Below are 25,341 nucleotides of genomic sequence, written 5' to 3' on the forward strand. Positions count from 1 at the left end.
AATGAAAAGAATCTGTCCTCATTGGTACAATTAGAGTGAAGTTATCAATATAGAAAAAAAGAAAAGTACCTTGTATTACTGGAAATATTAAAATATGCAAATGAACAAGGTAAGATTAATAGCACTCTCATATTAGACGTTATTCATAAAGCACTTAAAGTGTGAGCTCATTCTAGTGTTTACTTTATTAGTTAGGATCCTGGGTTACAGCTCATATTACTGCTCAGGGCTGAATTCTTAGTTCTGCACGTCTAGACTGTTTCTAAACCGATAAATATAAAAAAGTCAGGGTCCCCTTTATTTTCTATAACCAGATAAAAAAGTAGTAATAGCCAGACAATACTAGGGTAAGAAGACTAGAGATGAGCGAACATCCCAATGTACGTACGCACAGTACGGATGTCCGTACAGTAGAATGAGTGTACAGTAGAAGTGTACGTTTCTGTCTACGCACATGCGTACAGATTATCAGGTGCAAAGCTTAAAATACGTAATAGTGGAGCGATTACGAGGTGTGTAGCATTAGTGTATCTTTTATTCGCCCATGCATATAAACTGGCAATCACTGGCACACAGCAGAGCCAGACAGAAAGATCAATGAAAAATATATATTTATTAGCCCTAAAAAAGACTATTGGGTTCTTAAGTTTTTTCACAGATGACGCCTGGTCACTACAGGGTTAAGAAATGAATCCTTGGGCTATGTTCACACATTGTATGACATCGGCCGTTCCGTGACCCTGGCCGGGTCAAGGAACGGCCCGTCAGATAAGATCATCCCGGCCGGTACTGCAGTACGAGCCAGATGATCTTTAGCACTGCTGAGTTCTGATGCGGGCCAATCAGTGTGCGCCTGCATCAGAACTCCCCACTGCAATGGAGTGTGCGGCCGAGGCCATGCGCTTCATTGTGTGCACTTACATGTTCTCTGTGTTCTACTATGTGTATATGCTCCGGCCGGAATTCCATAGACGGCAACGTAACATATATTTTTGTATTAATCATGGCCGTTGTTGCAATCGGCAACAACAGCCGTACTTTTACGAAAATATACGTTGTGTGAACATGGACTTATAGTGCTAAAACACTGGATTCTGTCAACTTCCCTACACTGACAATTTAACAACGTTCTAAGCCCTACTCGGCCAGCTCTCCCTCCCTACACTGACTAACTAGCTGTCCCTGCTCGTTTCCCTCTCCCTACTGAATGGCACAAGAATCAGGAAAGACTATGAATAAATTTGCCTCAGCATCACGTTATTATAGCACGTACGTAACGTACATAATGACGCTAATCGTACAGCCAATCACAGTAATGCCAGTAGTGAACATGGCTACTACATTACCTGATGTGCCCTTCCTTCCCCACACATTCATTAGCTATTTCAAATTGGTGGGAGGAAACTTACGTAGTTGTGTACATTGCAAGATAAACGTTGTTCGAATATGTTCTAAAATGATCTTTATAACCATTCCGATCATTGAACAAACTGTTTGTGATTGGCCAACAGGAACAATTAGCATCATGTTCATACGAACATACGAACATTTATGAACATGTTTGCTCATCACTAGAGAAGACCCTTTTATATTGGCCTTCCCTGGCCTAATAATGTTAGACTGTAACCAACAAATTCATACATGTATAGCACTGTGCCTGGATAAATAATAAAGAACAAAAAAACTTCTCTGCAATTGGACCAGAAAGTATTGGAAAGTTATTTGAATGGTTCAGAGTCTTCTTTTGGTAGAAATATCAGAGAAACAAATTTTTGTTTGGCAGCATCTGCTCTACAGCCCTCGAACATAGAGCTATGGTGGTCAAGAACCTAGGTGTAGCAAGGCTTTCATTACCATGAAGCGAAGAGTGTTCCCCTTGCACCCAGTACCTATGGCACATGCATCATCACCCCCATATTAGCATTTAGGGTTCCAGTATCCAAAAAGTAATGGTTCTAGTATTCTTGTATGTTTATTGACCCTGAGGGGTAAATTTTATTGATTCTGAACTGTAGGAGTTTTAACTTGGCTACAGTTCATCCAAGGTATATAAGTTACTTTCCTTTTAAGAAATCCTGATAAGTTAAAGCGGCATGTGAGAAGTTGGTATTAGTGGCGATCCAGGTGCTGAGACACCCCACTTATCACTAGAATGAAGGTGAAGACACACTCAGCATCACATTCTCTTCCCTCTTCATCTCCCTTCTAAACAGATACTGCAAGTGTTGTATGGTTTTAATGCAAGTCTATGGGACTTTCGGTATACAGAGATTCCAAAACCTCCATTATAATGCCATAAACTGCTTGTTATAACAGTATAGAGATGAAAGGCAGAGTGCATTGTTGAGTATCTGCACCTTCATTTTAGCGATTAAAACTACTAATAGAGATTCTATAGCGATAAATACAAATTTCTGTGACCCTATATAGTAGTTAGGCCCCTCTATGCCTCTATATAGTAGTTAGGCCCTTCTGTACCCTCCCATGAGCTTCCCACCCCAGTAGGTAGCATCCCCCATGTAGGCAGCCCCTTGTAGGTATTCCATCCATCTACTGATAATCAATGTTCTTTTCACCTGTTAATTATTTTGATCCTGTCTCTAAATACCTTTATTTCTTAGCCATGTGGATCAAAGGGGTAGTGACTCTCCTTAAGAAGAGTTCGTCATAAAGACGTGTGGAGACTTACAGACCATTGCTGCTCCACTTAGAATTCTGGGAAGAAAGGATATGCAAAATAGTTCTTATACCTCTTGAGCAAAGAGGTTTGGCATAAAAATTCCCAGTCAATGTTCTAAGACTCTTTGATAGAGTGAGATTTGACTTAAAGGGACATTTCCTAACTCAAGAGATGTGAGAGCTATTTTGCATATCCTTTCTTCCCAGAATTCTCAGTGGAGCAGCAATGGTCTGTACGTCACCACACGTCTTTATGACAAACTCTTCTTAAAGAGAGCTAGTACGCCTTTGACCCACATCAATAGACCGCTCACTAGCCATCCAACACCCTGCTCGGCGCTGAAGAGGGGCAACAACCCTGAAACAGCTGTCCGCAGATTGGAAATCTTACCTTTTGGTGAGATTGTTTGGCTTGGCATAAAAATCCTCAGTCAATGTTCTAAGACTCCTAGATTGAGTGAAATTTGACTTGAAGGGACATTTCTTTGCCTAAGAGGTGTGAGAACTATTTTGCATATCCTTTCTTCTCTGCCATGTGGATAAAAGTGTAAACTTCCCAAAGTTCTCGAACCACATATAGCAATACAAATTGTGTCCTGCAGCTGCATGAAACATTTTCTTTAAAGAATAGATATTTAAGCAATTCTTTACGAAGCAACAACTTCAACAAGCAACAAATACAGACATAGAAAGAAAGTTAAAGTAAATGAAGGATGGGTTGTTTACCTGTAAATACGCCTTACTTAGCTTTACTGTAAATCTTTACTATCATGAACAATAAAGAAACGGTTTAGGAAAGGGAAGGTTGAATAACTCCAGTATTTTCCATTTAGCATTATTTTGCATTTTTGCATCAGCAGACGAAGCAAACAAAACCTTGAAACGAACGGTGACAGCTCTGCATTATGAAAATGCATAATGCAGAAACCTTTTTTTTTATTACGAGGTGCAAAAACTATTTTATATCATGTTTCATGTCAACATTGATACTAAAAAACAAATCAAACTTTATCACACAATGAAAATTATATGAAAACATCAAAACATTCCGAAACAACAAACAGCATAAGAAATGCAGACACGTGGAGAACATATGTAGGAAATAGTAATTAAAGCAAATCTGTCCCGTCCCCCCTCCCCCCAACCCAAGTGTGTATGCAGCTGTCAGCACTGTTGTGTACATTCAAATAAACCTTGTGCAGTCATACCTTTCAAAATTTTGGTAAAATATTGCAGGTACAGTATTCATTGGTGGTTAGTGTCAATGAGGTTAATGGGCTAGGGTGATCTGTGTCCTAGGACCGCAGCTCCTCTTTGGTATCTGTCCATTTGTTGCTTAAGGGTGCCTTTACACAGAGAGATTTATCCGACAGATTTTGAAGCCAAAGCCAGGAATAGATTTGAAAAGATGAAAAATCTCAAGGCCCTATTACAGAAAACGATTATGGTCCGTATTTGGCCGATATCGGCCGTTATGGCCGGTATTTGTCTTTTGTAGTAGAAGGCAACGATCAGCTGATACAAACGATATCGGCTGATCATTGCAGTCGTTTGTCTTTTAACATGTCGAAAGACAAACGTCTAATACGTCTAAACGTCAAAAATCTGTCAGATGAATCTCTTTGTGTAAAGGCACCATAAGTTGAATGTAGGAATGGTGCCTCAGTGTCTCACTGCACATGTGCCGATATTTCTTGCTAAATTCGTTTCTAATATTTCTAAACCGGAAATGTTTATTTTTTAACCCTTAGGCTATGTTCACACAACATCAAAAAAAAGAGAAAAGACATCCGTTATTGCCGCAATGTACTGGAGGGCGTCCACTGCACACAGTGTATAAAATGATGGGCAATGTCTGCGCGGACGTCAAAATAATGATCATGACAATTATTTTCGGAGGTCTTTTGCGAACAGCGGACGTTATATTTTTAGTTGTTCACAAACAGTTATTCTTTTTTTACCATCCTTTGGCTATGTTCACACAACGTTTCTAAATCTCCATTTAAAATGACGTACGTCATTTTTAGTTTAAAATAACGGACGTTATTTAGCAGCCTGACCTCCCCTTAGTGCACTGACGTGTGTTTGTACATTATTCTAGTTTGGGGTTACTAATTGGACTTTGGGTGCGGCTTAATTAAAAAGTCCATAGAATTTAATAGTAAAAACGGAGACAGAACGATGACAAAAGGAAAACTGTGTGTGAACTACAAATAAAAAACGTCCGCTGTTTGCAAAAGACATCCGAAAATGATGTTCATGTTCATTATTTTGACGTCCGCGGCAAAAACGGCCATTTTTCAATGCATTGTGTGCATTGGACGTCCATCTTCCCATTGACTCCAATGCATTGCCATTGCAGTCAGTTAAATTGCGGCAAAAACTGACGTTTTTTAAAATAGCCTTTGGCTATGTTCACACAACGTCAAAAATGGAGGAAAAACGTACGATTTCACAACTTAAACAGTTTTTGCGGCAATTTAACTGACTTCAATGCAATTGCATTGAAGTCAATGGGAAGACGGACGTCCTATGCACACAATGCATTGAAAAACGGACATTTCTGTGGCGGACGTCAGAGTACCTAACATGAACATTAATTTCGGACGTTTTTTTATTAGTTTTCCTTTTGTCATCGTTCTGTCTCCGTTTTTGCTATTAAATTCAATGGACTTTTCAAATAAGCCCCATCCAACGGCCGATTAGTAACCAAACTAGAATATTGTGCAAACACCCGTCAGGCAGCTAAATAACGTCCGTTATTTTAAACAGAGATGAAAAAACGTTGTTTGAACATAGCCTCTCACTGTTTTTAGTATTAAATTCACACCCAAATTAGTCCAATTTGGCAATTAGTCCACCTAAACTAGAATAATGCACCAACAGCTGTCATTGCACTGGCCGGCGGCCAAACAGCAAAATGACGGACATCATTTTAAAGTCAAAATGATGGACACATTTTTTTCTTTTCGAAAACAGAGAAAAAAAAAAACGTTGTGTGAACACAACCTTAGGGGACACAGCAATTTTTCATTATTGCATTTTCATTTTTCACTTCTCCCATTCTAAAATTTATAACTCCTTTATTTTTCTATCAAAAAAGTCATATGAGAGCTTATTTTTTGCTAAACTAAATTTACTTTGTAATGACATCTTTTATTTTAATATGAAATGCGTGACGAGATTGAAAAAAAATTCTTTGTTAGGTAAAATGGAAAAAAATCCATTTTTGGTAATTCATTTTTACACAATGCAATTTCTCGTTAAATTGACACATTAGCGTCATTCTCTGTGTTGTTAAGATTACAGCGAAAGCCAACTTGTATAGGCTTTATTTTATTTTCCAAAAATTTAAAAACATTTTCCATAAAATGAATAAGCCATGGGGGCACGGGGGGAGGGGGAGCACCTGACACAGAAAATCGCTACTGGACCACCACACTAGAGCCCATTTTAAGATTTGTAAATAGAATCTAAGGGCTTAATTCATGCTGACACAGGGTTTGGGCTGTGTTGGCAAGAAGGGGCAGCACTCTACTACACATAGCCAGCAGTGCCGCACAGAGACTTAGAGTAGGGTTAAGGGTTAATGTGGGAAAGTATCGTTTTTATACCATAAAATCTGTCATGTTAAAGAGTCATGTAATATGAAGCTACTTAGGTCATGGATTCTTTCAATAATTATTTTGCTTTGGTTCTTTATGTTCAAGGGACTTTGTACATTATAGGCCCTTAAAAGGATTGTTGCCATTTAATAATGTACAGTAGCCCCATTGTTTCCAAAAAGTAAAAAAATGACATCCTTTGTTAGCCTGCTATGACCCATAGAAAAATCATTCTATAGTTTATAAATGGGCAGAATGAGCCTACATGCTTCTTTCCCGCTCACCCTGCTGTTTCCAAAAGGCCAATAGTACCAGAGCTGCCAAAGTGACAGTGCAGAACAGTTTATTTGGTGGGGGAATGTTCTATTATAGTATATTCCCACTACGGGAATGTGTCGTCATTTATCAGATAATGGTGGGCCTCTTTTGATAATGACGGTTGTACATAAAGATCACATGTATGTAAGTACATAGGGAAATTCCAACCATCATCTGGCATGCTGAAGTCACCCATAACTATTGTGTCCTCCTATATTGACATTGGGGTAATTTTATCCAGAAACATATTATCATAGTCCTTAGTTTGCCTTGGACGCCTATAGAAAACATTTATCCTAATAACAGATCCCTCTTTAGTTTGCATGGTTAGGCCATTTTCACATGGCGTAAGAGACCGGCCATTCCGTGACCCGGCCAGGTCACGGAGTGGCTGGTCTCTGAAAAGATCATCCCGGCCAGTACTGTAGTTCCAGCCGAATGATCTTTCCCGCGGCAGAGTTCTGATGTGGGCACATCAGTGCATGCCCGCATCAGAACTCCCCACAGCATACTATGAAGCTTGTAGTCATAGTCACGCTTCATAGTGTGCATTGACAGGGTTTTCTGTGGCTGCTATTCACTGAATAGCGGCCACAGAAAACTGACATGTCAGTTGTTTGCGATGCGCTAGGGGTCCCAGCCGGAGCGTATACTATGTGTATACGCTCTGGTTGGGACCCCATAGACACCCGGCCAACGTATTGTCTCGTATTAACTACGGCCGTTGTTGCAATTGGCAACAACGGCCATAGAAATACGAAAAAATATGTTGAGTGAACATAGCCTTATACTGTGTATTCTATATTACTGTTGATTTTAGACTATCCTTAAAGGGTTTGTGTTGGGAGCTAAACATGGTTTAAGACTTCTGTTCCCCAGCACTCACTTCCTGTATTTCCACATGTTGACAGTATACCTTCCAAGAAGGGAGAGGGTGGGTGTAATTGGGCAAAACCACTCCCCCATGACATTGCCAATGTTGGGGTGAAATTGTACAGCTAATGGTCCTCCCTAGCGTTGAATAAGCATGCTTTACCGGGCATAGTGCTGGAACAATCATCGAGCACTGTGCTTGACAGAATCCCTAACGGTGCTCGCGTTATTTCAAGATACAAAAGAATTCCAACATTATGTCGTCACTTGACAGTTTTAATGTCTTGCAGTGACCTGTAGCATTTCTTTTTTTCCGTTTTAATTTTTGTACTTTTTCTTCCCACATCTCTTAAAAGTGAAACGGTCATCCTCGCTCTGCTGAGCAGGGGGCACCTAGTTAAATGTTTGCATATCCCATTGATTTCAATGGGGTTCATTTCTAGTGTTGAGCACTCAAGCTTTGAAAAATGCTTGACTTAAGTAATGAGCAGGAGCACTCAAGCATTTTAGTTCTCACTTAAAGGGGTTATCCAGCGCTACAAAAACATGGCCACTTTTTTCCAGAGACAGCCCCACTCTTGTCTCCAGCTTGGGCAGGGTTTACTGGTCAGTTCCCTTGAAGCAAAAGGAGCCTAACTGCATACCGCACCTAAGCTGGAGACAAGAGTCGAGTTGTCTCTGAAAGTGGCCATGTTTTTGTAGCACTGGATAACCCCTTTAACAGCAGTCATCCTCAATGGGCATTATTTTGCCTGCATGTGATGATGTTAAAAAATATAAATGAATCACAATTATATACATTTACAGTTTTTTGTGTTTGCCAAAACTTTGTATTTACCAAACTTTTTTTAAGGGCTGATTAGTAGACACTGATAGAATTTTATAAAAAAAAAAAAAAAAATTCCTCTTTCTAACATAATATCCTATATTCTGCTTCAGGTGGATAGTTCAAGCTGAAAGTTTGTAAATCATCATGAAGCTTGCATAGAACTTCAAATCAGAGAGATAAGCTCTAAATGTAATCAATAATTTTAGCTAGCACTAGGAAATGTGAAAGGGTTCTGTCTCTGAGCGGCATGGCGTTGGAGCTGGGATTAGACCTGAGCTCATTTTATAACATTTAAAAAAAAAAAAAATACCTATTACTTTCTTAAACCTCATTTCATGATCTTTATTCCATTTACGTTTTCTAAGATTCACGCGAAAGCCGAGCACTGTGCATTTGATGATACAAAGCGTTTGGCGATAAAAAGATTTTTTTTTTTAAGTCATATGTATGCATAAAGCAAAAATTTTTTGCTTGAGCTATGAAATCCAATATAAATACAGATCAGTTCTATTATGAAGTGTAATACCAGTTTTATAAGCAAGCTCAGATATGTTGAGTGTCCAAAGGAAAGGAAGACAGAATAAAGTCAAAATAAAATTGAAAAAATGTAAGGTTGGTCAGTTTATCAATGTCTTGTGTTGGGTGGCATAATACAAACCTATGCCTCATGTTGTAGATTCACACATATTTTTATAAGATTTCCCTTGCAATTGTTGCATTTTCACTAGAGACTAGAATTTTACTGATATTGTAAGCATTTCTAGTAAGTACAAAAATCCTTAGGCTATGTTCCCACAATGTCATTTTTTTTTGGCCGTTTACAGCCATCTTCTCAAGCGGACATCATTTTAACCCCAAAGTAAGTCTATCATTTGCATATTATGCCCATATTTTTAATTCATAAGTGAGGCCATTTGTAAGAAGACATTGTGGGAACATAGCCTGATTATGCAACACATTCCATTATACTAAAGAAGTAGTTCATGGGGAAGTTTCCACCATAGACTTTAAGCATACGTTCAAACTCTACAGCTTGATTGGGATTGTTTCTACAATGGTACATGGATTACTGCAAGCCTTCAAATGGGACAATCAAAGAAGTTCTTCAACAGATCTGCTATGCTTAACCCCTTAGTGACAGGCCTAATTTGGGCCTTAGTCACCAAGCAATTTTCTTACAAGTAATTTTTTCATTGTTGCTCTCCAAGACTCATGAGTACAGGTAGGATTCAGGCTTAATTGAGGCCACAGACCTGCTAAAAACATAGACTAAAAATATTTTGCATAATAATAATAAAACATTCTCACATATGTTATGTCACAACATAAGAACTCCTGCCCCCCTCCTCTAGCTTGCAAGTAGGAACCCCCACCTCCCCCCCCCCCCCCCCCCGCCCCAAAGGCCACCTAATGACCATAACTTGTATATTACTAACATAAGCCTTGATCACCTAGCTTTGTGTCAGATACATAGTTTACCCAGAGAGCCAGCCAAGTCTGCCTTCAAATACAACTCTGGCAGAAAGTTGACATCACCTGAGCAATTTCTGAGGAATCAAGACAGGCACAATCGAAAGACCTCCACTTAGCAAGGATTTTACTCTTCTCTCCTTAAGCTGCTCAGTTTGTAGTTGGACTGTGGGAAGGTAATATTGTATCTGGCCCAATACCTCAGAAATAGAAGTGAGAGAAGGTTGAAGCTACTTGGGCAGACAGAAATTATCCCTCTTTTTTTTTATTTTTCCTTATGTAGCCATATGAGGGCTTGTCTTTTGAGGTACAAATTTCACTTTTTATTGGCACATTTTGGTATATATGTATATATATATATATATATATATATATATATATATATATTGGTATATATATATATATATATATATATATATATATATATATATATATATCTTTTTGAGCTCTTTTAGGCTATGTTCCCACAATGGGATTTTGGTGGAAAAAGAAGGCCATCATTGCAGACATGGCGATACGAAACCCCCGAAGCAAGCCAGAGTGGGGAGCAGGTGATGTATGCTCCGGCCGGCAGGGGTTAACTTACATACTCACAGTGAGTATGTATTCTCATAGAGATGGCACTGGATCCACAGCGGATTTCGCTGTGAATTCGCAGTGTGAAATCTGCTGCGGATTCGGTGTAGGTGAAGGCACCCTAAAGGGGAAGTCCAGTGTCAGGCATTTTTTTTCAAAAGAGCCGGACAGGAGGCAGCTGAAAATAACAACATGCACCCATTGCAGGGGTCCGCTGTGTCCTGCTCCGGTTCCCGATCTCCCCGCTGCTTCCTGGTTTGAACGGGGACCTGGGCCATGACGTGTTAGGCCCACTTAGCCAGTCAGTGGCCGTAGCAGGTTTTCACTTAGGCCACTTACTGGCTGAGCGGAGCTAACACGTCCTGATCCAGGTCCCCGCTCAAACCAGGAAGTGGCCAGGGGGAGAGAAACCAGAGCGGGGGACAGTGAACCCCGCTCTGGAGCCGAACAGGTAGGTGCATGTTGGTTTGTTAAGCTACCTCCTCCCCAACTCTTTTGAAAAAAAATTCCTGACGCCAGACTTGTTCTTTAATGCTAGTTTCATTGATCACTGATACAATACGCTGTGCTACTATTGTAGTGCAATATAAATAATAATAAAAATATAACAGAGGATGCCATTTAACCTACGACTCACCCTGTTTGCATTTCTTACAAATTCCACCTGATTTATATGTTGGCTTGTCCTGTCAATTCTCTTTTCTGCTGGCCATAAACCATATTTCAGTTTGACAGACGTTGCGATTTTGTAATTACCATACACTCACAATCTCTTGGTTCTTCCGGACGTCCTTTCATGCAGCTCGCCATTGTTGTGCGCAGTCAGTTGTGGCAGCAGCCCCGGCTTCATGTATCATGTATCATGAAGTGGAATTTAATCATTCTGGTCTTGTCACTTTGCATGTTGCATCAATAATGCCAAAATGCTGAAAATCCAACCTGCTAATGTTTAAATAATGAAATGCCTCTGCCGGAACTATTGAGAGTATGACAATATAATGTTATTCATAGAGCAGGACAAGGAGCAGTGAAAGAAATGGATGGACTAAAGGCTGCATTATTAATGGCATTGGGATCTAGATGTGAGATTTTGACTCATCCTGTTGACCAGTGGAGGGAAAATGTATTAACTGGAATATGATTGACATCATGGTTTCCTAGAGAAGCAGTTCTAGAAATATATAGCTGCGGATTTTCTGATGCAATTAGATTATGGCCAATTCCCTATATGTGTGTGTAAACCATTATATTTCTAGCTTGTACTTTGAAAATATAGAAAGAGATTTATCTATCAAACAAACATGACACCCCATTTGCTAGTGGGTATTGATAGTGTTAATATCAGTGTCCACTGTAGTTTCAGCATTGTATTCATGAACTACTCAGAAAGCAAAGTGCTTGGGACTGTGTTGTACTGCTCAGAAATATGGAGATTAAACTAGAAGAGAACTGAAATGGTTTGTGCCATTATTAAAGGGAAATTATCAGAAGGTTAGATAAATGTAACCTACTGATATGGACCTATTGCATAAGAGGCGCTGAGGATGAAGGTAAGTTTCCATGCAGTTTGTAGTTAAAGTGTACTTGTCGTTATAACTTTCAAAATCTAAATCAACAGTAGATGTAATATAAACCAAGCCTGCAATATATATATATATATATATATATATATATATATATATATATATACCAACAAAACACAACAATCACTGAACTCAGGGAGAACAGTGAAAAATTCCAATGGAGTACTCATTTACGAGTCTCCATTGATTGTCCCATACACAATTTGAATATGCAAAAAAGGGGTCCGTGGAGCCTCAGTTACGAGTCTCAAAACACGGGAATAGCCAGATATCCCTCTCTCCAGAGAAGGAGGCCCATTGCCAAGGGGTGCCTCCTAGTGGGGAGAGCACCAAACCACCCTGATACGTAGTCCCTCAGGTCCTCACTCTGTAGCGAGCTTTGGGACCTAAATAGGGAAACACCAGGGTGGCCCCTGTGAGTCAAAGTCTAACTCTGTGGCGAGTATAACGACATAAGACAAGGGTAACCAAGGCTAGGCATCCATCCACAGACTGCAGTTTTGGGGTATTTGCCCCTCGTCAGTGTGGAGCAGGATTCTGGCTACTGGGGCAATGATAAATAGACCAACAAAACACAACAATCACTGAACTCAGGGAGAACAGTGAAAAATTCCAATGGAGTACTCATTTACGAGTCTCCATTGATTGTCCCATACAAAATTTGAATATGCAAAAAAGGGGTCCGTGGAGCCTCAGTTACGAGTCTCAAAACACGGGAATAGCCAGATATCCCTCTCTCCAGAGAAGGAAGCCCATTGCCAAGGGGTGCCTCCTAGTGGGGAGAGCACCAAACCACCCTGATACGTAGTCCCTCAGGTCCTCACTCTGTAGCGAGCTTTGGGACCTAAATGAGTACTCCATTGGAATTTTTCACTGTTCTCCCTGAGTTCAGTGATTGTTGTGTTTTGTTGGTCTATTTATCATTGCCCCAGTAGCCAGAATCCTGCTCCACATTGACGAGGGGCAAATACCCCGAAACTGCAGTCTGTGGATGGATGCCTAGCCTTGGTAACCCTTGTCTTATGTCGTTATACTCGCCACAGAGTTAGACTTTGACTCACAGGGGCCACCCTGGTGTTTCCCTATTTAGGTCCCAAAGCTCGCTACAGAGTGAGGACCTGAGGGACTACGTATCAGGGTGGTTTGGTGCTCTCCCCACTAGGAGGCACCCCTTGGCAATGGGCTTCCTTCTCTGGAGAGAGGGATATCTGGCTATTCCAGTGTTTTGAGACTCGTAACTGAGGCTCCACGGACCCCTCTTTTGTATATATATATATTTATTTATATATATACTAGAAAATGTACCCGGCGCTGCCCGGGTATAAAGTGTCAGTGTCCTGTATACCTGCAGGGTCGTATTTACCATTAGGCACCCATGGTCTGGTGTGTAGGGTAGCACCTTGCAGAGGGGCAGTACCCTCCTGTTCAGACTTGCCAGAAAATCTGGTGTCTTTTCGAGGGGGGTATGGCGGTATTGGTCTGGTATAGCGGTGTTTTCCAGTCACAGTATGGCGGTATTGGTCAGGTCTGGTATGGCAGTGTTATTCAGTCACAGTGTGTCGGTATTGGTCATGACTGGTATGGCGGTGTTATCCAGTCACAGTATGGCGGTATTGGTCAGGTCTGGTGTGGCTGTGTTATCCAGTCACAGTATGGCGGTTTTGGTCAGGTCTGGTATGGCAGTGTTATTCAGTAAATTGTGTCGGTATTGGTCATGTCTGGTATGGCGGTGTTATCCAGTCACAGTACGGTGGTATTGGTCAGGTCTGGTGTGGCGGTGTTCTCCAGTCACAGTATGGCGGTATTGGTCAGGTCTGGTATAGTGGTGTTATCCAGCACAGTATGGCGGTATTGGTCAGGTCTGGTGTGGCAGTGTTACCCAGTCACAGTATGGCGGTATTGGTCAGGTCTGGTATGGCAGTGTTATCCAGTCCCAGTATGGCGGTATTGGTCAGGTCTGGTGTGGCGGTGTTACCCAGTCACAGTTTGGTATACCTGTCCTATAGTGCCCTGTATATACATGTACTGTATAGATGGAGTAGTGGGTCCTGTATACATGTACAGTATTGATGGAGTAGGAGGTCCTGTATATACATGTACTGTATAGATGGAGTAGGGGGTCCTATATACATGTACTGTATAGATGGAGTAGGGGGTTCTGTATATATGTACTGTATAGATGGAGTAGGGGTTTCTGTATATACATGTACTGTATACATGGAGTAGGGGGTCCTGTATATATATATATGTACTGTATAGATGGAGTAGGGGGCCCTGTATATACATGTACTGTATAGTTGGCGTAGGGGGTCCTGTATATACATGTACTGTATAGATGGAGTAGGGGGTCCTGTATATACATGTGTTGTATAGATGGAGTAGGGGGTCCTGTATATACATGTACTGTATAGATGGAGTAGGGGGTCCTGTATATACATGTACTGTATAGATGGAGTAGGGGGTCCTGTATATACATGTACTGTATAGATGGAGTAGGGGGTCCTGTATATACATGTACTGTATGGATGAAGTAGGGGGCCCTGTATATACATGTACTGTATGGATGGAGTAGGGGGTCCTGTATATACATGTACTGTCAAGATGGAGTAGGGGGCCCTGTATATACATGTACTGTATAGATGGAGTAGGGGGTCCTGTATATACATGTACTGTATAGATGGAGTAGGGGGTCCTGTATATACATGTACTGTATAGATGGAGTAGGGGGCCCTGTATATATATGTACAGTATAGATGGAGTAGGGGGCCCTGTATATACATGTACTGTATGGATGGAGTAGGGGGCCCTGTATATACATGTACTGTATAGATGGAGTAGGGGGTCCTGTATATACATGTACTGTATAGTTGGAGTAGGGGGTCCTGTATATACATGTACTGTATAGATGGAGTAGGGGGTCCTGTATATACATGTACTGTATAGATGGAGTAGGGGGTCCTGTATATACATGTACTGTATGGATGGAGTAGGGGGCCCTGTATATACATGTACTGTATAGATGGAGTAGGGAGTCCTGTATATACATGTACTGTGTAGATGGAGTAGGGGGCCCTGTATATACATGTACTGTATGGATGGAGTAGGGGGTCCTGTATATACATGTACTGTATGGATGGAGTAGGGGGTCCTGTATATACATGTACTGTATAGATGGAGTAGGGGGTCCTGTATATACATGTACTGTATAGATGGAGTAGGGGGTCCTGTATATACATGTACTGTATAGATGGAGTAGGGGGCCCTTTATTTACATGTACTGTATAGATGGAGTAGGGGGTCCTGTATATACATGTACTGTATAGATGGAGTAGGGGGCCCTGTATATACATGTACTGTATAGATGGAGTAGGGGGTCCTGTATATACATGTACTGTATAGATGGAGTAGGGGGTCCTGTATATACATGTAGTGTATAGATGGAGTAGGGGGCCCTGTATATACATGTCCTGTATAGATGGAGTAGGGGGTCTACCAGTTATTACTGTGGATGTTGTGAGGCAGCTTCCCTAGCAACCATTGCTCCCTGTGGAAATGAAAGCAGTAATCCTATTGGTTGCTAAGGCTCCAACTGCCGTGTCTGCTGCAGCTAATTATATCACCTGTGTTTGCAGTGAGGAGATTTTCCAATTCATCTCTATGGGGCGCCTCTCTTTCCCCTCCCCCTCCCCTCCTGTACATCTGGCGGGGACGGGACCTTCGCAATAACCTTCCCGGGCACCCAATGTATCTGTGTGCCAAATTTGGGGTCAAACGGTTCAGGCGTTTGGAAGTCTATAGAGGACAGACAGACAGACAGACAGAAGGACAGACAGACAGACAGACAGACAGACAGACTTTAATTTTTATGATATATATATATATATATATATATACACATATATATAAATATATTTTTTTATCATGCTGAAAAAAAAGCTGAACTTAGCAGAAATCAAGGTCCAGTCTCCGGAAGGCAGATTTTCTGACTTGTGCTAGTTAAAAAAAAAATAAAACAGACTTAACACAAGAATTTTGGCCAGTACAGAGAGTCACGACTCAATGTGTCCTCAGATGGCTTGGGATACACAGGACTTACTTTTTTTCTGACTGTTTCCTGTTTTTTGAGAAAAAAAAGTCAGAATACAGGAAGTGCCGTGTTTTCCATGATAACAAAAAAAAAAAATAATGAATGTAAATTGCAAACTTGCTTTATATCACATCTACTGTTGATTTAGATTTTGAAAGCTATAATGACAGGTACACTTTAAATCCTTTTTCTAATAAGGTGGTTTGGTGCATTATTGCCCCCAGTGAACCGATCCAGCAGGCCTGCTCTGCTGATATTCATTAAAAGAGGGGGTGCATTGTGGGTGGTTGTCATGCTCCCAGTGCATCCAACCCCCTAGGCTATGTTCACACAACATTTTTTTTTCTCCGTTTATAATTTTTAAAATAAAATCGCTGTTTGGCCGCCCGCCAGTGCAGTAACAGCTGTTGGTACATTATTCTAGTTGAGCCTTTATGTGTGTCTTTATTTGAAAAGTCCATTGAATTTAATAGTAAAAAACTGTAAAAGGACGGTGAAAAAAGAAAAACTGAACAAGTAAAAACGACGTCTGCTGTTTGCAAAAGACGTCCGAAAATAATTGAAAGATAACGCCTGTTACTTTATACACTCTGTGTATTGGAGGTCCGTCATTCTATTGACCTCAAAGCATTACATTGCAGTAAACGGACATCTAGTTAAATAGAAAAAGCGTCAATCTTTTCCCTTTTTTGTCGTCGTGTGAACATAGCCTTACTAGCCTAGGGTTTTAACTACAAACTACACAGAAATCGTATCAAGAATAAGGCTATGTTCACACAATGTATATTTTCGTAAAACCATATATTACGAAAATGTATGTTCCTTTGCTGCCTATGGGATCTCAGTTCGAGCATTTACACATAGTATACACTCCGGCCGGGATCTCACGCGGCTGCAGGAAACCATGAATAGCGGCTGCAGGAAACCATGTCAGTGCACACTATGGAGCGAGCGCTTCCGGCCGCTAGCTTCATAGTGTGCAGTGGGAAGTTCTGATGCAGGCGCGCACGGATGCGCCCGCATCAGAACTAAGTGACTGCAAAGCTCATCCGTCCGGTACTGCAGTACCGGCCAGGATGATCTTTTCAGAGACCGGCCGTTCTGTGACCCGGCCAGTCTCTACTGGGGGGTTGTGTTTCAGTAGCTGAATAGAGCAAAAAGATATTCTTAATGAAATCTCATCCACAGTGCTGGACCTGACACTAGACCGAAGGCCCACCTCCGAACAAAACAACGACTCTAAAAACAGACAAGACAGAAGTGGCTCAGGGACAACTCTTTGAATGTCCTTGAATAGCCCCTGACTTGAACCCAATTGATCGTCTCTAGAGAGACCTGGAAATGGCTGTCCACCAAGAATCCTTATCCATCCTAACAGCTTGAGAAGATCTGCAGAGAAGAATGGCAGAAAATCAACAAATCCAGATGTACAAACCCATCGGCTCGTACCCAAGAAGACTGGAGGCTGCAATTGCTGCCACCGGTGCTTCAAATAAGACCAGTCCAATAAGGGTCTGAATATTTACGGCAATGTAATATTTTAGTTTTTCAAAAAATTAGTAAAGATTTCTGACATTCTGTACTGATTGCAGAACGATGATGGGGGGGGGGCATTATTATTATTTTTTTTTATATTTTAACACAAGGCCACAAATTGTGAAAAATGGAAGGCTCTGAAGACTTTTTGAATACACTGTATGCTGTATAAATGAATTCACATATTTTTCAGCTCCGGGATGCTGTATGACATATATAAATTTGTTAGCCTTGTGTTATTTCATCTTCTAACAAGCATGAGCACATTTTACGAATAAGAACAAAAAGATAATGATGGTGTTTATTCATTCCTGTTTCCTGGCTTTTTTTTTTTTTTATTACAAGCATCTAATAGGTTTCAAGATTTTTTTTTTTCCTCACAATTTTTTTTTTTAACCTAGAATGAAAATATCACTATATAACCAGGAATGACAATGACATTTTAAAAGATCACTGAATGTGTTCTCCTTCCAATTGCAATTATGCCCTCATTTCTCAGTGGGGACCCTTGTCTCATCGTTTTGCTCCCCTGTATCTCCCTAGCTAGCTTTCATTAACCTGATTATCTATTCACTCGCTGCCTAGATTACATTTTACAATAGATAATGCTTGCCATTTCTATAATGAGTGCTTGACTTTTACTGCTTACATAAACACACCAGATAGACAATAATTAAAGTTCACTAGTCACTGCAGCTCCTAAGATTCATCATGATGTTAATTTGGTTCCTCGACCCATTGTCTGTCATACAGATAGGAAATAATTTTGTTACCAGTTCTTAACACAGGAGAAGATAAATTAGTTCAGGAGACACAGCAAACGATCAATGTGTTTCTATGGACCAAAATTAAAGGCGCTGCACTGTCAGTTTTGCAATATATTCTATTTATTTTTTGAGTTCTCAATGTTTATAGGGGTACTCCAGCAAATTTTTATTTTTTTAATTTTTTTAAATCAACAGGTGTCAGTAAGTGCCAGACATTAGTAATTCACTTTTATTTAAAGAAAAAATTCCATTCTTAGGCCATGTTCACATGTCACAGAACGTCCGGTGTCAGAGAAGATCATCCCAGCCAGTACTGCAATACCAGCGGGATGATCTTCACTTCTGCTGAATTCGTATGCGGGCGCATCATTCCCAGCTGTATACAATGGAGCGTGCGGCCAGAGCCACATGCTCCATTGTGTAAACTGACACATTCTCTGCGGCCGCTATTGAATGAAGAGTAGTAGAAGAAATTAGCTTTTTACATGTTCCTAGCAAAGTGCTGGAATACCCCTTTTAAATTAAACCTATATTTCAAAAAAGATCCAATGTAGTGTACAGCAGATTCTAGTTGATGTAGCTATTGTAAATTAGTTCACCTACAATGTACAGTCAATATCTCCTTATGTAAAATCCTCTCCATATGTAGGCAATTCCCCGGGATAACCATGTAATGGTGGTCGCCATCTGTGCATCCATAACTATGACGTTCATCATGCGCCTTGATGGATGCCATAGTCATAGACCCAAAGATGGCAGAGGATTATTATTATTTGGTTATCCCTGGGGGTTGGACTGTCTGCATATGAAATGGATTCTACACAAAGAGATATTGAGTATACGTTCCATGTTTTTTAAGTGTTTTAGTGTGGCAAACAATTAATTCAATTACGCTTCCTATATAAAATGTAATTATGGGATATGTCCTTCATCCCTGAGGAAGTCTTCTGTGATGAAACACGGTGGATTCCACCGGTGAGAGGTTAAAGGGTACTCCCAGCACTTACTGACAGCAGCTCCCTGTGTATCTTATAGAGCTAAAAACAGGCTTCCTTCCAGGCTGTGCTGTCCTGCTCTGTGGTGATTCTGTCCATAAGATGCCCAGCATAGAGGAGCATGTGACCATGCCCCACCCTTAGTGTCCACTACTATCACCTGCGGATTCCGCAGCTCGCCCCCACTCGCGGACGCTGGCGGACACGCATATCCGCTGGTCCCATAGGCTTCATTGTATAGTTTGCCAGATTTTGCCTTCTGCCCAAAGAATTCTTCGGGCGGATGCGCGCGTCCACGAGTGTGGGCAAGCTGTGGAATCCACGGCGAGCGATCGGTCGGGATTCCGTAGTGTGCACATACGCTAATATTGTACACTGAACTATTTTACTATGAAGTGATGAACCACTTTTTAACATTTATATATGTTACTATTTTCTTTTTGTAGTTAGGATTTTTTTTTTTTCTATCACAGCACTTGCACTTTTTTTTTTGCATCATTTGGTTTAAATGATGGGAGCATGGTCTATATAAGTATGTATATATATATATATATATATATATATATATATATATATCTTTGCTGTTATACCATGACCAGTGATTGTTGATACTGTATGTTTTTGTGCTGTTTGTCATTCGGGTATTATCATAATTAAAGGGAACCAATCACCTCAAAAATGCATATAAAGCTAAGTACATGTGCTGTTAGAGCACACAGCACACTTCCCACACATGTTTTCATAGCCTCCTTGCCTCCCCTGTGTAAGCCACAAAGTCACTTCTTAAAACTGGTGCCCTGTATGCAAATCACCTGAGGTAGTCATCGGGGCGGTGTGCGGATAGCAGGTAGTCACGGTCTGCTGGGCGTCTCCTATCGTCCTGGGCGTTCTTCCGCTTTAATCACGCCTCTGTGGGCGTGATTCAAATTGCACAGTACCTGTGACGTCACTCGGGAGCGCGCCGTGCCCGACGTCGGCGCGCCTACGTTGTGACGCTGCCGTGCATGCGCAGTACCACCACTTCCATTCCGGCGGTACTGCATCCGTGCAAAATAGCCTCGAACTCTGGCTCACACTGAGTTCGAGGCTATTCTGCACAGGCACAGTACCGCCGGAATGGAAGCGGCTGTACTGCGCATGCGCGGCGGCGTCACAAGGTAGGCGCAACGACGTCGGGCACGGCGCGCTTTCGAGTGACGTCACAGCTACTGGGAAATTTGAATCACGCCCATGGGGATAGGAGACGCACAGCAGACCGTGACTACCTGCTATCTGCACTGCCCCGATGACTACCTCAGGTAATTTGCATACAGGGCGCCAGTTTTATAAAGTGACTTCGTGGCTTACACGGGGGAGCAAGGAGGCTATGAAAACATGTGTGGGAAGTGTGCTGTGTGGTCTAACAGCACATTTCCTAAGCTTTATATGCATTTTTGAGGTGATTGGTTCCCTTTAGGATTATTCCTGATATTATATAGTTGTTAGGTCCTTTGTATGCCTTCTCAGGCTGTTTTTGTGTCAGTTCCTGGAAATTCGGCATCCTGTAAGTACTGTAAATGAGAGGCTCATGTAAGAGCATCTGTCTTCTGTTTCACCGCACTTTTTGCTTGTTCTTCGTGCAGTTTTTGTTGGTTTTATGCATTTACACTTACAGTGCAATACAGTCTACTGTTTTCATTCACTGTTTAATCAGCTATAGCGGCAACTTTTATTAAACACTCCGAGCTGAATTTGGGTAAACAGGACACATCTTGCAAACAACATCTGCCGTGCAGCCAAAAAGAAAAATAATCCCAGAAGATGTGATAGCATGCCAACTCTATGTAACGCTTGTTTCCCTTACTAGAAAATCAACTTTTTTAAAGGCAGAATAATTGTTAAGGTGCTGAGCAGTGCACAATTACTATGCCACTTACAACTTCTCACTGAGTTAACCAAGTAAGAAAGTGCTCTGTGGGTCGAGAAATGGGCATTCTGCCTTGTTTTTAGATCGCATGAGTTATGAAAACCCATTGGGAATGTAACCATTCACTTGTGAACAATTTTCTAGTACAAGCCTAACTTACCACGCTATAGAATGTACTGAACAATAGATTTCTACATCAACATTATCAGGGGTATTGCAACATGGATAATTGTTTGAATTTAAAATAAAACATTAAGTAGCACTGAGTAAAATGTGTGTTCCAGCCTGATAGATCAATAATTGCCAGAGCTTTATTCATAGCCTAATAACTGCAGCAGCTGAAATTCTGTGTAATGTGACTGCCACCATGTGGACAAAGGGTGCACAGCAATTGACATGAAAACTTTATACATTGTGTTGGCTTCAGTTGAATAAGATGTGTAATGTGTTCTCTAAAACTATATAAATATACATATATATTTTTGTTATTATTATTTTATGGTTAGATTTGCCCTTTTACTATATGATAAGTTAAATTGCTTCTGCTAAAGATTCTGGACTCGGCTGGCACTATATCACATTGTTTCGCTATAGTTCTCCGATTCCATCGTATGGCAGAGATGCAATAGAGTATTGTTATTTGGTGGAAATTTACTAAATCAGAGTTTACTAAACTCAATGTCAAATCATAACACATTTTTGTCCTATACTATTACATAGATGAGCAAAATGAGGTGCACAGGGTAAGCAAACGAGATATAATTTGAAGCTCAAAATGGGCAATATGGATCCAATCTATCATATGCTTTAAACCTCTTCAGACACCTTGGCCAAGGTGCAACTGCTATGATGCTATTATTATCATTTATATCACACCTGACCATGCCGTGAACCAATAGAACCCAGTGTGAATGCCCACTGCTGTAGGCAAAGCCTGTATTAAAGGGCAATTCCAGTGAAAAAATGTTTTCTTTCAAATCAGCTGGCGCCAGAAAGTACCAGAGATTTGTTATTTACTTCTATTAAAAAATCTTCTAGTACTTATCAGCTGCTGTATGTCATAGACATGTGTACAGTAGTATATAGATATGTACAGTAGTATATATAGCAGCTGATAAGTACTGAAGGATTTTTTACAGAAGTAAATTACAAATATTTGGCACTTTCTGACATTAGTTGATTTGAAAGAAAAATTTTTTTGCTGGAGTTGCCCTTTAAAGGACAACTCCGGTGGAGCCTAAAAAAAAAAAAAAAAAACACAGACACACACACTTCCGGGTCCATGTAAAGTGAATGGGAGAGAAAAGGCTGCTGGTGCGCGTGCGCACCGGCAGCCTTTTCATTGGCTGGAGCGCATCACATGGCTTCCAGCAAGTTCAACCAATCAGGGCTAAGCAAGCTGGAAGCCATGTGATGCGGTCCAGCCAATGAAAAGGCTGCTAGTGTGCAAGCGCATGGTTTTATTGTTTTATTTGCCACTCCTGGTTATCATTAACTGCATGTTATTGTTAGATAATACAAAGCCATTGTCTTCTTCCTTTTTTGTATAGGAATAATTTAAAGAATTATTCCCATCCTGTAAAGTAATAGCACATAACAAGGATATAAATATTCAAACTTGTCCTTCAGCACCAGTCATGGAAACAGCTGTGGAAGTGCGGCTCCATAAACACCCATTACAAACTGTATTCCAATATAAGATGCCAGTGCACCAGACTCAATGCAAAGCTTTCCTTATTATAATATGCATATAAGAAAGACATTGTATTTTACGTCTATTTTAAGTGTATTTTATTAGAGTGCAACACTACTATTGCAATAGGCCAACACTTGGTGATCAATCCTACTACTCAGGACCCCAACAATCCTGAGGTTAAAGGGGATGCGTTGCTGTTTTTGTTTTAACTCATCTCTCCAGTTTTTAAATAAAAAAGTCCTTCTTGTTTATCACTGTGTCTTTATCAAAAATTTACAGATCCTAGATTATCTCAGAGGAGTGAGTTAAATAATAGATAGATTGGAGTCACACCCAGATCCTGATGACTAAGCAGGACTACAGGCCCCTTTGTGGCATTAAAGAGGGACTCTGGGCCAAGATGACAAATCGGCTACAGGTGGAGGGTGCTGGAACATAATAGAGAATCTATACTTACCCATCCCCCTTGGGTCCCCTGATGCTGCAATGTCCCAGGCTCAAGAATGCCCGCTCAGCCAGTCAGTGACTGAGCTGGACATCGCTGCATTCACTGACTGGCTGAATGTGCCTTTCCTAGCAGGTAATGTTGTCACCGGAACCTGGGAGAAACTGGAGCCCGGCAGTGGTCAGTGAGCCTGTGACACAGCTCTGGGGGAAGGGGGGTGACTGGGATGGGTAAGTATTTTTTTGGGGGGTCAGATGTATCACTTGCACTGTTTTAAGCAGCTGATTCAGAGATATTATAAATATTATTTACATGTGCTCAGTAGTCCTCAATATTGATGAGCACATTCAGCCCACCAGACGCTGATGGCAGTTGCCTATCTATACTGCATATATGCAGATAGCTGTCAATCAATATCTGGAGGGAGAAGAGAGGGGTGCGGCACAACCCCCCCCCCTCTCCTGCATATCAGGAGAACAGCTAAACAGAATGATGTAAGTAAGACACCGCTCTGTTCAGCATTTCTGTCACTAGTTTATGCAGCAAGAACCTAGTGACAATTTCCCTTTAATTGCATTCATGCCCAGGATCTTTAAGCTATGCCTCTGCGCTCACAACTGTTAAAACCATAGGACTGGATATGAACATTGCATATTTTAATACTTTATATAATTTACTTATTTGTCTTTGGTAGGATACTGGAACTCCAGCAGAATGGGGACATGGACCTACTAAAACATAAGTGGTGGCCACGCAATGGACATTGTGACCTATATTCATCTGTGGAACCTAAACAGAAAGGCAGTGCCCTGGACATTAAAAGCTTTGCAGGAGTATTTTGCATCTTAGCAGCTGGTGTTGTTTTGTCTTGCATCATAGCAATGGTGGAAACATGGTGGAATAAGAAAAAAGGCTCCAGAGTACCTTCTAAAGAGGTAACTATTATAGAACATGAAGTAATGCCAATGATAACTTTTCTCTGACAAAGCTGTTTGTTTTCTTCCTGATTTTCTCCAAACTTTCCAAGCAGGAGTACAACTAAGTAGGTGCCACACTTTAGCGATTCTTGAATCCTAGGTGTCTTACTGTCTTTAAACAACAGCTTGAGTCACTGCCTAAACTAGCATGAAACTGCTAAAGTAGGTCAGATGAATCAAATATTTAAAAATGTGATGAATTACCCAGACCTCATTCCACATGCGGCCAGGAAAAACGAGTACATTTGGTTTGTACAATAATCCACTGTATCTGTTAGCAGCGCTGCCAAATTCAAATCTGAAGCCAAAAGGAAGAAGCAAACAGATGCTTGAAATTATGATGGTCATAGAGAAACAGTGCAATCTCACAGTGTTTGAATATGCTCCATTTCTTTCCTATTATGTAAGAGGGTGACTCATACTGATCGCAAAATCTAGCAGTACATATATATAATACAACAATATAAAATAAGCAATCCATAGCTGAAAATAACAACATAAAATATTTGGAAAGAAAACATTTTCATAAATCAAAGATAGAGCAAAGGCCCTATTACACGAAGCAAATATTGGCTGTATTTGGCAGATTATCGTCCATTACGGCCTATAATGTCTTTGTGTAATAGAAGGCAACAATCAGCCGACATGATCGATGTTGGCTGATCGTTGTCTTTCAACATGTTGAAACATCAACGATCTAGACAGCAGCGATCTGCTGCCATCGCTCCGTGTAATAGGAGCAGTGTCAGCAGACTGCATCTATCTCCTATGGGCTCCCCATAGGGCACAATATTTAGATTGTCCATGAAGCCCCCCGGCAACTACCCGCGGCCCAACAAATCCCCCCCCCCCCCCCCCGCACTTACCCGCTCACTGTTGGCGCGTGTAATAGTGCCGCCAGCGAGCAGGGAGCGAGGAGGAAGCAAGCGCTGACCTGATATGTCGGCGCTCACTTGCTCCTGGATATCAGCCTGTGGAGTAGGGGCTTAAGTCACCTCT

General features: G+C 41.0%; 1 protein-coding gene across 1 annotated transcript in view; it reads left to right on the plus strand.

Annotated features, from left to right (window-relative positions):
* Positions 1-25,341, plus strand: part of GRID2 (glutamate ionotropic receptor delta type subunit 2) — a 797,500-nt gene that overhangs the window by 750,040 nt on the left and 22,119 nt on the right. Inside the window, exon 15 of the mRNA XM_069976784.1 lies at positions 24,060-24,300. Coding sequence (XP_069832885.1) covers positions 24,060-24,300 — 241 coding nt within the window. The remainder of the gene's footprint in view (positions 1-24,059; positions 24,301-25,341) is intronic.

Source organism: Dendropsophus ebraccatus, chromosome 7 (assembly GCF_027789765.1).
Source record: "Dendropsophus ebraccatus isolate aDenEbr1 chromosome 7, aDenEbr1.pat, whole genome shotgun sequence".
In the NCBI taxonomy this organism is placed as follows: Eukaryota; Metazoa; Chordata; class Amphibia; order Anura; family Hylidae; genus Dendropsophus; species Dendropsophus ebraccatus.